This window comes from Bubalus bubalis, chromosome 2 (assembly GCF_019923935.1).
Source record: "Bubalus bubalis isolate 160015118507 breed Murrah chromosome 2, NDDB_SH_1, whole genome shotgun sequence".
NCBI classification, from domain to species: domain Eukaryota; kingdom Metazoa; phylum Chordata; class Mammalia; order Artiodactyla; family Bovidae; genus Bubalus; species Bubalus bubalis.
The window spans coordinates 147186536-147200415 of NC_059158.1; the positions used below are offsets into that span (position 1 = coordinate 147186536).

At 43.3% G+C, this 13880-nt stretch overlaps 1 protein-coding gene across 2 annotated transcripts in view; it reads right to left on the minus strand.

Moving 5' to 3' along the window:
* Positions 1–13879, minus strand: part of MDH1B (malate dehydrogenase 1B) — a 31721-nt gene extending 17842 nt beyond the window's left edge. Inside the window, exons 1-5 of one of the 2 annotated variants that reach the window (XM_006042469.4) lie at positions 13652–13878; positions 8305–8417; positions 4717–4851; positions 4387–4529; positions 2018–2514 (exon numbers count right to left, since the gene is read on the minus strand). In XM_006042469.4, the coding sequence (XP_006042531.3) occupies positions 2018–2514; positions 4387–4529; positions 4717–4851; positions 8305–8417; positions 13652–13673 (910 nt within the window). In that variant the 5' untranslated portion in view covers positions 13674–13878. Of the gene's footprint in view, positions 1–2017; positions 2515–4386; positions 4530–4716; positions 4852–8304; positions 8418–13651 lie in introns of both variants that reach the window. The other variant, XM_044937627.2, reaches the window with a different exon arrangement.
* Position 13880: the final 1 nt, after the last annotated feature.

Genomic DNA, 13880 nt, shown 5'->3' on the forward strand with positions numbered 1-13880 from the left:
GCTGGGCTGGAAGAAACACAAGCTGAGGAACAGATTCTATTCCTAGTACTGTTTGGGCTGGTAGACTCGAGAATCATAAGAGGATGAGACAGAGTCAGAAGATGAATTGTATTTAAAGGGAGCACAGGAGAAGCAGAAAAGAAAAAAAAAAAAAGATCTGATCTGCCTCTTGAGAAATTTGTATGCAGGTCAGGAAGCAACAGTTAGAACTGGACATGGAACAACAGACTGGTTCCAAATAGGAAAAGGAGTCCGTCAAGGCTGTATATTGTCACCCTGCTTATTTAACTTATATGCAGAGTACATCATGAGAAACGCTGGGCTGGAAGAAACACAAGCTGGAATCAAGATTGCCAGGAGAAATATCAATAAACTCAGATACGCAGATGACACCACCCTTATGGCAGAAAGTGTAGAGGAACTAAAAAGCCTCTTGATGAAAGTGAAAGTGGAGAGTGAAAAAGTTGGCTTAAAGCTCAACATTCAGAAAATGAAGATCATGGCATCTGGTCCCATCATTTCATGGGAAATAGATGGGGAAACAGTGGAAACAGTGTCAGACTTTCGTTTTTTGGGCTCCAAAATCACTGCAGATGGTGACTGCAGCCATGAAATTAAAAGACACTTACTCCTTGGAAGGAAAGTTATGACCAACCTAGATAGCATATTCAAAAGCAGAGACATTACTTTGCCAACAAAGGTTCGTCTAGTCAAGGCTATGATTTTTCCTGTGGTCACATATGGATGTGAGTGTTGGACTGTGAAGAAAGCTGAGCGCCAAACAATTGATGCTTTTGAACTGTGGTGTTGAGAAGACTCTTGAGACTCCCTTGGACTGCAAGGAGATCCAATCAGTCCATTCTGAAGGAGATCAGCCCTGGGATTTCTTTGGAAGGAATGATGCTAAAGCTGAAACTCCAGTACTTTGGCCACCTCATGCGAAGAGTTGACTCATTGGAAAAGACTCTGATGCTGGGAGGGATTGGGGGCAGGAGGAGAAGGGGACGACAGAGGATGAGATGTCTGGATGGCGTCACTGACTCGCTGGACATGAGTCTCAGTGAACTCGGGAGTTGGTGATAGACAGGGAGGCCTGGTGTGCTGTGATTTATAGGGTCGCAAAGAGTCGGATATGACTGAGTGACTGAACTGAACTGAACTGATCCTTACAAACCATTACCATGTGCCACACACTCCTCCAAGCCCTTCTAAAATGCTATCTCTTTGAGTCTTGGCATCAATTCTAGGAGGTAGGTGGTACTCACATCCTGATTTTACAGGTGAGGAAATAAAAGTACAGTAAGGTTAAGTGATTGCCCTAAGTCACACAGCTGGGAAGTGGGGTGGGACCATTTTAACAGAGTCCTGAATATGTTTTAAAAAACACTGATAACCTTAGATAACTATTCTCATGGGGGAAAAAATTGAATATTAAGTTTCAAATTACTACTTGAAAAATAGGAATCTTATTATTTAAATATTTGTTTCTTAACTTTTATAATGATGTTAAAAGATCAGCTAGTCATAAAAGCTAAGGAGGTCAAACTAGTCAATCCTAAAGGAAATCAACCCTGAATATTCACTGGAAGGACTGATGCTGAAGCTGAAGCTCCAATACTTTGGCCACCTGATGCAAAGAGGTGACTCATTGGAAAAGCCCCTGATCTTTCCCCCTGGGAAAGATTGAGGACAAGAGGAGAAGGGTGTGACAGAAGATGAGATGGTTGGATGGCATCACTGACTCAATGGACATGAGTTTGAGAAAACTCAAGGAGATAGTGATGGACAGAAAAGCCTGCATTTCATGGGGTCACAACAGAACTGGACACAGCTGAGTGACGGAACAACAACAAAAATTAAAATGCTTGCACAGTGCTGAAATCACACAATCAGAAATTCTTGGCATCTGCTCCATACTTTGATATCCTGACTGATTTTAGAAGGGGACAGGTTCTTCCTGGAACCTGCTGCTGGGATATCTGTTAAAAACCAGACAGGGAAACTTGAGCTCACTTACATGAGGGAGTAATTTTCAGTTTCCTGGCCAGTGCTGCCTTCGCTTGGCCTTCCACACCCAAGGCCACTGCGATAATATTGCGGGCAAAGGTTGGGGCATATTTCATAAGCAAAGCTGTTTTGAGATTCACAAAGGTTTTCCCTCCCACAATAATTTTGGCAAAATTGTGAGCATTTTTCTCAATCAAGGATCCGTAGAGCTGACACAGAGGAGCTTTTCTGCGAATGCAGTCTTCCAGACTGTATATCTCCTTGTCCACATGGTCATCCAGGATGATGATCACGTGGGCCCCGTAGAAGGCCTCTTCCGCTTGGGTGCAGATGGACACACTCTGGAGGCAGGGTGACGCCAGGTCCTCAGCCTCTTGTTTGTGGCTTATGAGTTTTTCTTCTGTGTGCTTATTGTCAAATAGGTTTATGTTGATTTCCATTTGTGGTCCAAACACTTCACCACTTGTCAAGATGGGAATTAGATGGTAGCAGGCAAGAGATGATGCACTAATAAAAATGGAAAACCAGATTATGAATGGGTAAATCTTGGGCTCCTTTTCAGGCTCTATTCTTAATAGGTATTTTTCTACATGTGGATTAATACTTGATTAGTATCTTAAATTGACATACACAGCTGCACAGCTTTTTTTAAGGCCAGGAATCAAAAGTAAAACAAAAAATTTCTCACTGCTAACTTCTTGTTCTGGTTATCGGAAAACAATCCCAAGGTAAGAAGTGTACTTGTTTATAAGGCTTTTCCAATTAAACAGAATAGGCAGAAAGCAAAATTTAAAAGAACTGTCATGTTACTGTAATTTCATGTTTGAAAGTGTGAAAGTATTAGTCATTCAGTTGAACACAGGCAAGGTGTCATGTATCTGTACCCACAATTCAGCCAGTATTTGAGTACTCGCTTGGCTGATAATGAGAGCCCTAACGACCTCATTATCATTAGGGGACTTCAGGAATACATCTGGGCACTTTTGGTTTTCATTCTGGATTTGGAGAGAGCTGCAATGGGGTTTTCAAGAGCATCTGTACCATTTTAATCCTTTAAAAATATCTAAAGCAGATGAAATATTAAATCTGGGTGTTTGGTTCATGTATGGTTATTACATCATTTTCAGTTCTTTTAGCATTTGGAATATTTCATAATAAATAATTTTTCAGCTGAGTATGTATATTAGGATACACACATAAGCAGTAAGAAGGGCAGTGTGAGAGACAGATTAAGCAGTGAGGAAAGGACAGGGAGAGGGAGAGATATTGTAAGATGGACAGCAAAAGAAACAGAGAGAGACATAGTGCAGAGAGAGAGAGAAAAAGCAATGACAAACATTGAATGTGTCCACCCAGCACTGAGAGCGAGAGTGATGAATGTGAGAAAGAGAAAAAGAAAGAAGGGGCAGGAGCGAGAGGAGGGGAGGTTACAGAGAATGAGCGCATCGGGAAGACCCAAGGATGAGGATGGCGCTAGCATGTGTGGGAGAGGAAGAAGGCAGCAGTTAGGAAGATGGGGGAGAGGGGAGGAAAGAAGGGGAAGGGAAGGATGGTATGCGGACAGACAGCAAGAGACACACAGAGAGAGGGCAGGAGGGCTGGAGACAGTTATGCAAAGTAAATATCTTTGCTATAAAGCTGCTTTTAGATTCAGTATGTATGTGCATTACATGCATATTACATACACATTAAAACTATATGTAGTCTAGAACTCATGGTGGTGATTTAGTCACTGAATTATGTCCGACTCTGTGTAACCCCATGGACTGTAGCCCACCAGGCTTCTCTGTCCACGGGATTCTCCAGGCAAGAATACTGGAGTGGGTAGCCATTTCCTCCTCCAAGGGATCTTCCCGACTCAGGGATCAAACCCAGGTCTCCTGCATTGCAGCCGGATTCTTTATGGACTGAGCCACCAGGGAAGCTCTAGAACTCATATATGGGGCTATATTAGGTGATATATATGCATATACACTCTTGCCTGAAGAATCCCATGGGTGGAGGAGCCTGGTAGGCAGCAGTCCATGGGGCCGAGAAGAGTCGGACACGACTGAGCGACTTCACTTTCACTTTTCACTTTCATGCATTGGAGAAGGAAATGGCAACCCACTCCAGTGTTCTTGCCTGGAGAATTCCAGGGACGGAGGAGCCTGTTGGGCTGCCGTCTATGGGGTTGCACAGAGTCAGACATGACTGAAGTGACTTAGCAGCAGCAGCATGCATATACATATACCGTGTATCTATAATAGTGCTATACCTACATACAAATCTCAAACTTGACATTCAGATATTCTTCCATCATGTAATTAATTCCACATCATTTTTCCTTTCTAAACATAAAAAGCCAGTCTCACAAATCCTGGGATTTGACGGTCCCACCTGGTGATCCAGACCTGCAAGGGGTTAACAAGACCTTTCAGGGATTCCTTCTCCAGCTCTTTTTCTATATGTGTCTCCAGGTTTTCTTGAGCAACTCTCTTCATCAGCTCAGTTGTCATGCTAGAGGTGACACCATAGTAAAGCTAAATATTGGGAAAGAAAAAAATCAACACCAGGATAGCTGACAATGGCTATAATGGAAAGTTCTTGTTTCAAGCCCAAATAGAGTAAAAAGAGAGTTGAGAGAATACCTTATAAAGAAAGACATTTGAAAAATACAATAATAAATCAATAATGTTTTAGACAGATAAGTCAACTTAATTTTTATACCTGGGCATGTTCTAGGAACTCGTTATATCCTCCCAAAAGCAAACCCTTTCCTCCACGATCCAACAGCTCTCTCCAGATGATAGGGGACTTGTTGTGACTCCACCTATTCTTTTTGCACAAATCTTTCAGCCACTCCTATGGAATGATATTGTCCATGAGAAGTCACACATTGCATCTGTCTTGGAATTCAATTCAGGAGTTCACACAGTAAAATTCTATTTTTTTTTTACCACCTCTGTGTATACATAATAAAATTTAGATATCTTTAAACTGTAAAATACAAATATAGAAATAGTGATGAGTTGAGTAACAAATTAATCAAGTAAGAAAGAACATTCTTCAAATTCGTCGACCAAATAAGGGTATTGAAAGTTGAGCAGACCTGAAGTGCAAGTGTTTAGCTTAAAATAAGAAGCTAAATTTTCTGACTCAAATGGTCTTTTGTATGAGCTGCCTCTGGTCTTAGGGCCACATAAATTTGATATTGCTTTTGAAATATGTGAGTATAGTTTATATTTTTTAGACTGAATTAATGAGCTAAAATTATCTGGGGATTTCTGATATTTACTGAGAAAAAGTTTAAATCATCATTATCTGGTTTGCACATACCAGGCCTTCCAATGACAGTACCTGCAGAGAGAAAGAGTGCAACATTGCTACGGGTATAAACTATGTGGCAATATTCTTGCCTTTGGAGGTGTGCGTAATGAGGCTACCTTACAAATAACATCTTAGAAATGAATTTCCCTGGTTGACGTTTTCACCATGATGAGTCCCCCATGGTCCCTCCAGCTGCAACCTAGGCTCAGCAGTGAAGTACTGGGAATCTGGAAGAAAGGGACTCGACCTCAAAGGCCTTCAGCAGCAGGCGGGGTATGGGGATGTCCTGGCAGGAGCTGGGAGAGTATATATACCACTGGCCCCTGAGGGAGCTGATCAGGAGTGGAACATAAACCTGGATGAGAGAGTTTGTCGAAGCGAGTCACTCTTCTATGCAAGAGTGCACCCTGACAAAGGTACACTCAGAAGAGTGTGCTAACATGTTGCTAGGATGGTTCTTCGAAGCTTTGAGGAAGGGATGAAACAAAACGAAAATGCCAGAACTGTCAGGAAAGATCATGGAAGAAGGGATGAAAAAGCTTAGAAAAAAATAGGCTCGTTACAGTGGATATGTTACAATGGAGGGCTGGAAACTCACTAGCCCACTGTGTCCTCTGGAAGGGCCTGGAGGACACTACATTCACCAGAGTGACAAGGAATGCACCTATGAGAAGGGTCTCAGCATCATTGAGAAAACCCCGTGTGGCTGTCATTTCTGGGCCATGGCTGTTAAAGGTCACGCTGTTATAAAAGAGCTGGACCCCCTAGAAACTGGGATGATAGAATTCTGAAATAAAAGAAGACAGGGGACAGTGCCCACCAGAGAACGTCTACTGTGAAAGAGGCACTAAGCAACCCCAGCAGTAAGAAAACTTAGACAGCTGAAGGCACAATGGAGACATGAAAAAGTTATGCAACGGCCCAAGAAAACAAGTTATCACTCAACAGAGCTAATGCAGCCATTGCTATTGCCATTAATGCTGACTTCCTGTTAATGGCACTATCCCTCGAAGACTACAACCAGCCTCTTGGTGGTTGTAGTCTGATTACATTGGATCCCTCTTCCCTGGAAAGAGAAGGGATTCATCTCGATTTTCATCAACATATATTCTGGGTAGTGAATTGCCTTTATTGCTTATAAGACTTTGGCCAGCACCCTGTTCAACATCTTTGAATATGTTTAACCTGAGTCTGGGTAAGCTCCGGTAGTTGGTGATAGACAGGGAAGCCTGGCGTGCTGCAGTCCATGGGGTCACAAAGAGTCAGACATGACTGAGTGACTGAATTGAACCTACCACATGGTTCCTGCATAACATCACTTTGAACCAAGAAGCCCACTGCAGAGGAAAGGATGTATGGCTTTGGGCACGTAACCAGGGGCTCCACTGGCCCTGTCATGTATGGCACCATCGAGCAGTGCGATTAGGGGATGGAACAACCCACCGAAGGTGCAGGCACCAGCTGAGAGACTGATACCTGCACACCTTGGTAGTGGCTTGCTCAGTTTTTTCGGCAAATGGACAAACAGAGCAGTCACATCCTGAAAAAGGAATTGACACGAGGGCTTGGGCCGCTAAGGATACAGGTCTGAGTCACCACACCTACTAAGTCACGTGAATCTGCAGAGGGTGAGGGGGCTCCACAAAGGATAGAGGAGGAGAAATGTGAGGAGCGTCAGTTATGGTGCTGAAACGATGTGCAGTGGAGGCTACTGTCATTTAACTAAACTTCGACAGAGGATGAGATGGTTGGATGGTATCACCGACTCAATGGACAAAAGTCTGAGTAAACTTAGGGAGACAGTGAAGGACAGGGGAGCATGCTGTGTTGCAGTTCCTGGGGTTGCAATGAGTCAGAAATGACTTAGCGACTGAACAACAATAATTCCTTATAAAGTTAACCAGAATTCTGGAAGAGCTGTTCCCAGATAGTGTGAAACTTTCTATATGGAGCATGTGGATCCAAAAAGGTACAACTGTTGAACTAGCAAATCCTGTCACATGTCGTCCCTATTCCTCCTTCGTGACCAAGGCACTCATGCCCTCTGCCACCCGGTATATTGACTACTGATGTTTCAGTGCTGAATATCTCTCTGGAAATTGACCTCAACCAAAGGATGTTCCTTTGCCTAAGGTTAAGTCTCTTCCCCAGGGCAGCCCACATCCTATGACTGTTAGCTGTTGGAGAATAGAAACCTGGCCCCCTTGCTGATTCTGGGGGGTATCTCTGAAGGGTCATACCAGCTTTAGAGTTCCCTGTAGGGCCAGTTGAGCTCCCTGTCAGTGCTGTGCATGCCTGCTAAGTCGCTTCCATCCCGTTCGACTCTTTGCAACTCCATGGACTATAGTCCACCAGGCTCCTCTGTCCATGGGATTCTCCAGGCAAGAATACTGGTGTGGGTTGCCGTGCCTTCTTCCAGGGGATCTTCCTGACCCAGGGATCAAACCTGCATGTCTTCTGCCTCCAGAATTTGCAGGTGGGTTCTTTACCACTAGTGTGACCTGGGAAGCCCATTACTGCTGTAGGGCAGTTCAACCTCTCCCACTGCACAATCCTGCCGCCTTCGTTCTTTCTCAGGATGCTGTTCCCAAGAGTACGCCCCAGTAAAGGAAACTCCTTCACCTAAATTTCCATCTCAATTCAGATGAAGGTCATGTCAAGTAAACAAGTCCCTCATGCCATTAGAAATCAATATGAAGGAGAATTGAAAGTTAAAGAGTGCATACAGGCTACATGGATTCTTATAGGAAAAAGAACAGCCAAATTTATTCTACTTACTGATTAGAGCCTCATTTGTCCTAGTAGGCATTAGGAAGAAATATGAATAATGTTTTCACCCCGAGAAGTAGGGATTTATTAGTATCAAAATATCAATAGTACATGAACATTCAATACTGGAAAGCTATCTGATACACTAGCTAATATTTAATAAAACCAGAGCACACTTTTATGTGTACATGAGTTTAACAAACTATAAAGGCCTCTTACCTCCCAAACATCAGGATGTTGTGTAATTTTATGTATCTGGAAATCAGGAAGATTCTTTTGTAAATAATCTGCCAGAAGTTCTGCTTTCGCATAATATGGGCAATCTGCTCTACCTAAAAGAGTTCAAATTAGCAACATTTTATTTCATCACATGGAAATTATCATGTAGTCCCAAGCATTTGTCATATAATTATGGAATTAATCACACAGTTACAATATAATTTATATAGAGTTATAGCTTAAACTGTCACCACATCAATTTTTGATTTTTCTTATATTGGCAAAATAAAATGAATTTCATAGGAGAGCAGAATCATAAGTAATAAAATGTAGAAAGGAAAAAAAGACTAAAGAATATTTATTCTCCTCCAGTTCTATTTTAGACCTCAGATCCTCTAAGAGACTGCCAGGTTACTAATTAAGCATGAACTGCTAATAATGAATGACTCATTAGCAGCGACAAAAAGGCAAAGTGTAAAGGGAGGAGTGGTAAAATCACTGGAGGATCTGTTATGTGTGGCAGGAATGCTGTGGAAAGTGGAAGTGGAGGGAGAGAGAAGAGTCTAGAGTCTGGGATAAGTTTTTGGCATGGGTAGGTGATCCTGACCTTACTAGAGAAATTGTGGGTGTGAAGGTTCAATTATAGGCAAGTGCAGTTGGAAATGTCTGTAGTATATCTGAGTGGATATGACCATCAGGCAGCTGCATATTCAAATCTGAAGAGCAGGCCTCATGTAATGGCTTAGGATATAGATTTTGCAGTCATCAACATAGAGAAAGTGACAGCCACTAAAGTGGGTGGGATTGAATGGATGTCTGGGGCAGGGGCCAAGGGCAGCACTCTCTCTATGGCATTCTTCCCTGGTTACTTCCAGTCACCAGTTCTTCAACCTTCTGGTGACTTCTAAGTCGTCAATTCCTCTCAAACTCCCCCTATTAGCTTCCCTGTCTAGTTCAAATCCAAAGCTCACTAATTCAGACCACTCTCTGGCTCTTGTCTTAAATTCTCTTGCCTCACTGTGCTTCGGGCAAATTAGCCCTCACCCTGGATGAGCCCAGTAATCTGCCTTTTCTGTGCCTGAGTTCCATGTACTTGGCACCCCTGGATAAACATGGTAGAACAAAGCAGAGGAGTCATTATAAATTCATGGTCACCAGTCTCAGTTGGCATCACCAACTCATGGACATGAGTTTGAGCAAGCTCCCAGAGTTGGTGATAGACAGGGAAGCCTGGCATGCTGCAGTCCATGGGGTCACAAAGAGTCACACACGACTGAGAGACTGAACTGAACTGAGTCTCAGTTGGCTCCCAACTCTTTATGGAGATCCCTCTGTTTCCCTTAGCAGCACGCTCTTCTGTTCTCTACAATTACTATTACAAACTTGGCCTACTTCCTTCTCTCCAGTATTTTTCTGCAATATCAGAAGACAATAGAAAATTCTGCTTTCTACTTTACACAAACTAACCAAATCATACCAAAAGGCATCAGTTGGGAAATCCCTCAACCTCCTGCCATCAAACCTATCAGCCTGTCTGCGTTTAGACTCATTCTTACCTTCTTTCTTCTATTTGATGGAAGAGGGGTTCTACCTTCCGTCCAGGTCTAATCTCACCACTTATGATCTGAACACCACCCCTTTCCACTTCTACTGGTTATCTCTCTAACATCTTAGCTCTGCTTCTAATGGCCTGTTTCCATATTTAAATACACTCATTATATTTAAGTTTCTGCTGTCCTAAGAAATAAAAAGCCAATGACTCCCTTTAGCTATTGCCGCCTATTGGCCCTTTTCTATCAAAGCTTTTTGAAGCAGTTCTTTACACTTGCCACCCCCAGTTCCTCACTTCTGTTTCTCATTCCACTGCAATCTGGCTTTTCCTATAATTCTTTAGAAGGTCACCAAGGACCTTCATGTCATTAAATCCAATGGATACTTTTTGATGCTTTTCTTATTGACCCTTGGTAGCATTTGTCTCCCTTCTACTCGAAATACCCACTATGGTGGGGGCATTCTTCAGGTTGGTTTGTTTTTTTTCCTGCTTCTCTGGCCCCTCCTTATTATACTTTTAGGTTCCTTTAATTTATCAATTCACTAAAAGATTAGCATTCTGCAAGGCATCTTATCTTCATTCTCTATGATTCTTCTTGTATAATCTCTTCCATTCTCTTGGTTTCAAGTAGAAATCTGTATTTCCAGTTCAGAACTATTTCCTTGTCTATCTTTATACGCTCTTGTATTTTTTCAACTCCTTCTGAATGTCTCATAGGCACTCAGCATGTTTATGAGAGTTTTGCCACTACTCCCCCACTATATATGCTCCTTCTTTTATGTTATGTCCATCTACCCAGTATTTGGGCTTCCCAGGTGGCACTAGTAGTAAAGAACCCACCTGCCACTGCTGGAGACATGGGTTAAATCCTTGGTTGGGAAGATCCCCTGGAGGAGAGCATGGCAACCCCCTCCAGTATTCTTGCCTGAAGAATCCCACGGACAGAGGAGCCTGGTTACAGTTCATAGGGTCACATGGAGTCGGACATGACTGAAGTGACTTAGCAAGCATGCACCCAGTTATTTAAGGGTATTAGGAGTATTACAGTATGAAGCCTGCTCTTCTGCTTTTTATCAATGACTTCCCATCTACCCAGTTATGCAAACTACTGCTAGAAAATAATTTTAACTCTTCCTTCCTCCATCCAATTAAATGTCTAGTTCTATAGATTCTGTCTCCTTAACATCAGCCCAATCCATTCAGTTCTTTCCAACTCAACTGCCCACCATTCTAGGCCAGGCCACCAGTGTCTCCTTCCTGGACTGCAGTAACTAACTGGGCTCTGGATAACCAGTCTTTTTCTTCTCACATTGTAGTGATAACACTCAGATAAAATGCAAATGATGTATTTGCATTTTTGTACTTTGCATTGTCTTTTGCATTATTTATTTACAAAATACAGAATCAATGCATTTTGCACTGATTACGTATCTCCTTTCAAAAGCTTTCCATGTACTTTGGATAAAGTTTAAAATACTGAACATGGCTCACAAGAATCTTTTGATATATTATCTAATCCTGGCCTCAACTGGTACCAGTCCCTTCCTTGTACTCTATGCTTCAACCCTACTAAATCTCTTTCAATTTTCTGTTTGTATTCTCCATCATTACCCAACTAGTGCTCCTCATTCCAGCTCTACTCCCGGCTACCCATGCCTAATTTACTCTCCTCCTTATAACTTTCTCTTTGACAGGTAAAGCACCCGGTGGCTCAGACGGTAAAGCATCTGTCTACAATGTGGGAGACCTTGCTTCGATTCCTGGGTCAGGAGGTCCCCTGGAGAAGGAAATCGCAAACCTTACTCAAGTACTCTTGCCTAGAAAATCCCATGGACGGAGGAGCCTGGTGTCCATGGGGTCGCAAAGAGTCAACAGGACTGAGTGACTTCACTTTCATGTTCTGACAGGTTATGCTCATCTTTCAGGACTCTGATTAAAAAATCCCTTTCTCCAGGAAGTCTCTGCCTAAATAAGGTCCCCTGCCACTGCTACTGCTCCGATAGAACCCAGCCTGGCCATTGCCACAAATGCTTCTTTGCACATTTGTTTACTTCTGTCTTCCCAGCATACAGTCAGTCATTGCTCAAAAATATTATTCTGAATGAAAAAAGAAACAAAGGAAATAGGTTGCAGGCAGATGGGAGATGTCAATTGTGTTGACGCTTCCAAGAGGTCAAATAAGACAATGACAGACACCTCCTATAAAAGTCATTGGTGATTTTGGTGAGGGCCATTTTGGAAAGGAGGCAGAAGCAGAAACCAGATTTAAGACCTGGAGATAGAAGAGCAGTCTACTCTTGAGAAACCTGCTGAGAGGGAAAGGAGACAGGTACAACAGCCTGTTGCAGGAAGACCCTCCTTGGTGGTTTTCTGGATATCAGTCCACATTTCCAATCCTTCTTCTCCATTGCTGACAAGGTGGATTTCCTAAAATGCAAACTCATGAAGATACCTGGCTGCTTAAAAATTTTAAATGACTCCTCATTGTTTTCAAGATACAGCTCAAACACCTTCGCTTGGTGTCCCTGAAGGGCAAAGATCTGACTCCTTCTCCCATTCTTTTTTTTTTAAGCCTTTAAAAAAATTATTCTTTAAATTGGAAGATAATTCATTTGCAATGTTGTGATGGTTACTGCTGTACAACATGAATCAGTTATATCCCCTCCCTCTTGAGCCTCCCCCCATCCCCACCCATCCCCACCTCTCAGTTCAGTTCAGTTCAGTCACTCAGTCCTGTCCAACTCTTTGCGACTCCATGAATCGCAACACACCAGGCCTCCCTGTCTATCACCAACTCCCGGAGTTCACTCAAACTCACGTCCATCGAGTCAGTGATGCCATCCAGCCATCTCATCCTCTGTCGTCCCCTTCTCCTCCTGCCCCCAATCCCTCCCAGCATCAGAGTCTTTTCCAATGAGTCAACTCTTCCCATGAGGTGGCCAAAGTAGTGGAGTTTCAGCTTTAGCATCATTCCTTCCAAAGAAATCCCAGGGCTGATCTCCTTCAGAATGGACTGGTTGGATCTCCTTGCAGTGCAAGGGACTCTCAAGAGTCTTCTCCAACACCACAGTTCAAAAGCATCAATTCTTCGGCGCTCAGCCTTCTTCACAGTCCAACTCTCACATCCATACATGACCACAGGAAAAACCATAGCCTTGACTAGACGGACCTTTGTTGGCAAAGTAATGTCTCTGCTTTTGAATATGCTATCTAGGTTGGTCATAACTTTCCTTCCACTTCTAGGTCCTCACAAAGAATCACTAGCTGTCTATTTCACACATGGTAGTGTGTATACCTCAATGATACCCTCTCAATTTGTCCCACTCTCTCTTCCCTCGGTGTGTCCACAAGTCAGTACTCTATGTTCGTGTTTCTACTCATGCCCTCCTGCTCCCATTCTTGACCCAGGTCCAGTCACTTCCTCCATATCCAGGGACTTCTAGCCTCTGTCCCTTTATCTGGAATATCCTCCCTACTCCACACTTTCATAAATCAGCTTGTGTCACATTTCTCAGAGTCCTGTGCACATTTCCTTCATTGCATTAACCGCACCATCAAAATTATTTGTTTACGTGCTACTGGATCCCGTGAGACCAAAGCACCTCGAAGGCAAGGATGTCTTTCCCTTCACTGTATCCTGCTTCCGGCAGTGTTTGTACACACTGCTCAATTTACCTTTTTGAATGAAAGCATAATAAACCCCGGGTGCCCCATATAAAAGCTGGAGCGGCCACAGGAGGTGGGCAGTTGTCGGTGTTTTGAGCGATCTGCGGGCGTACGGGGGTAATCACTCACCCGCGAGCACGAATTTGGCCATGGCGAAGCCGGGACCCTGGGCTTGGGACCGCGGCTCCACCGTTTCCAGGTAACCACACCAGGACTTGGCGCAGGCGCATTCGCAAGCTGAGCGCGGACTCTGGCGCCAAGCTGGAAAGATGTTGGGATGCACAGTTATACATTGCTATTAAAAGCTCTGTGGTCTCCCTCGTGCCTGTTCCCTGCAGCTAAGAAAAAGTAGTCATTC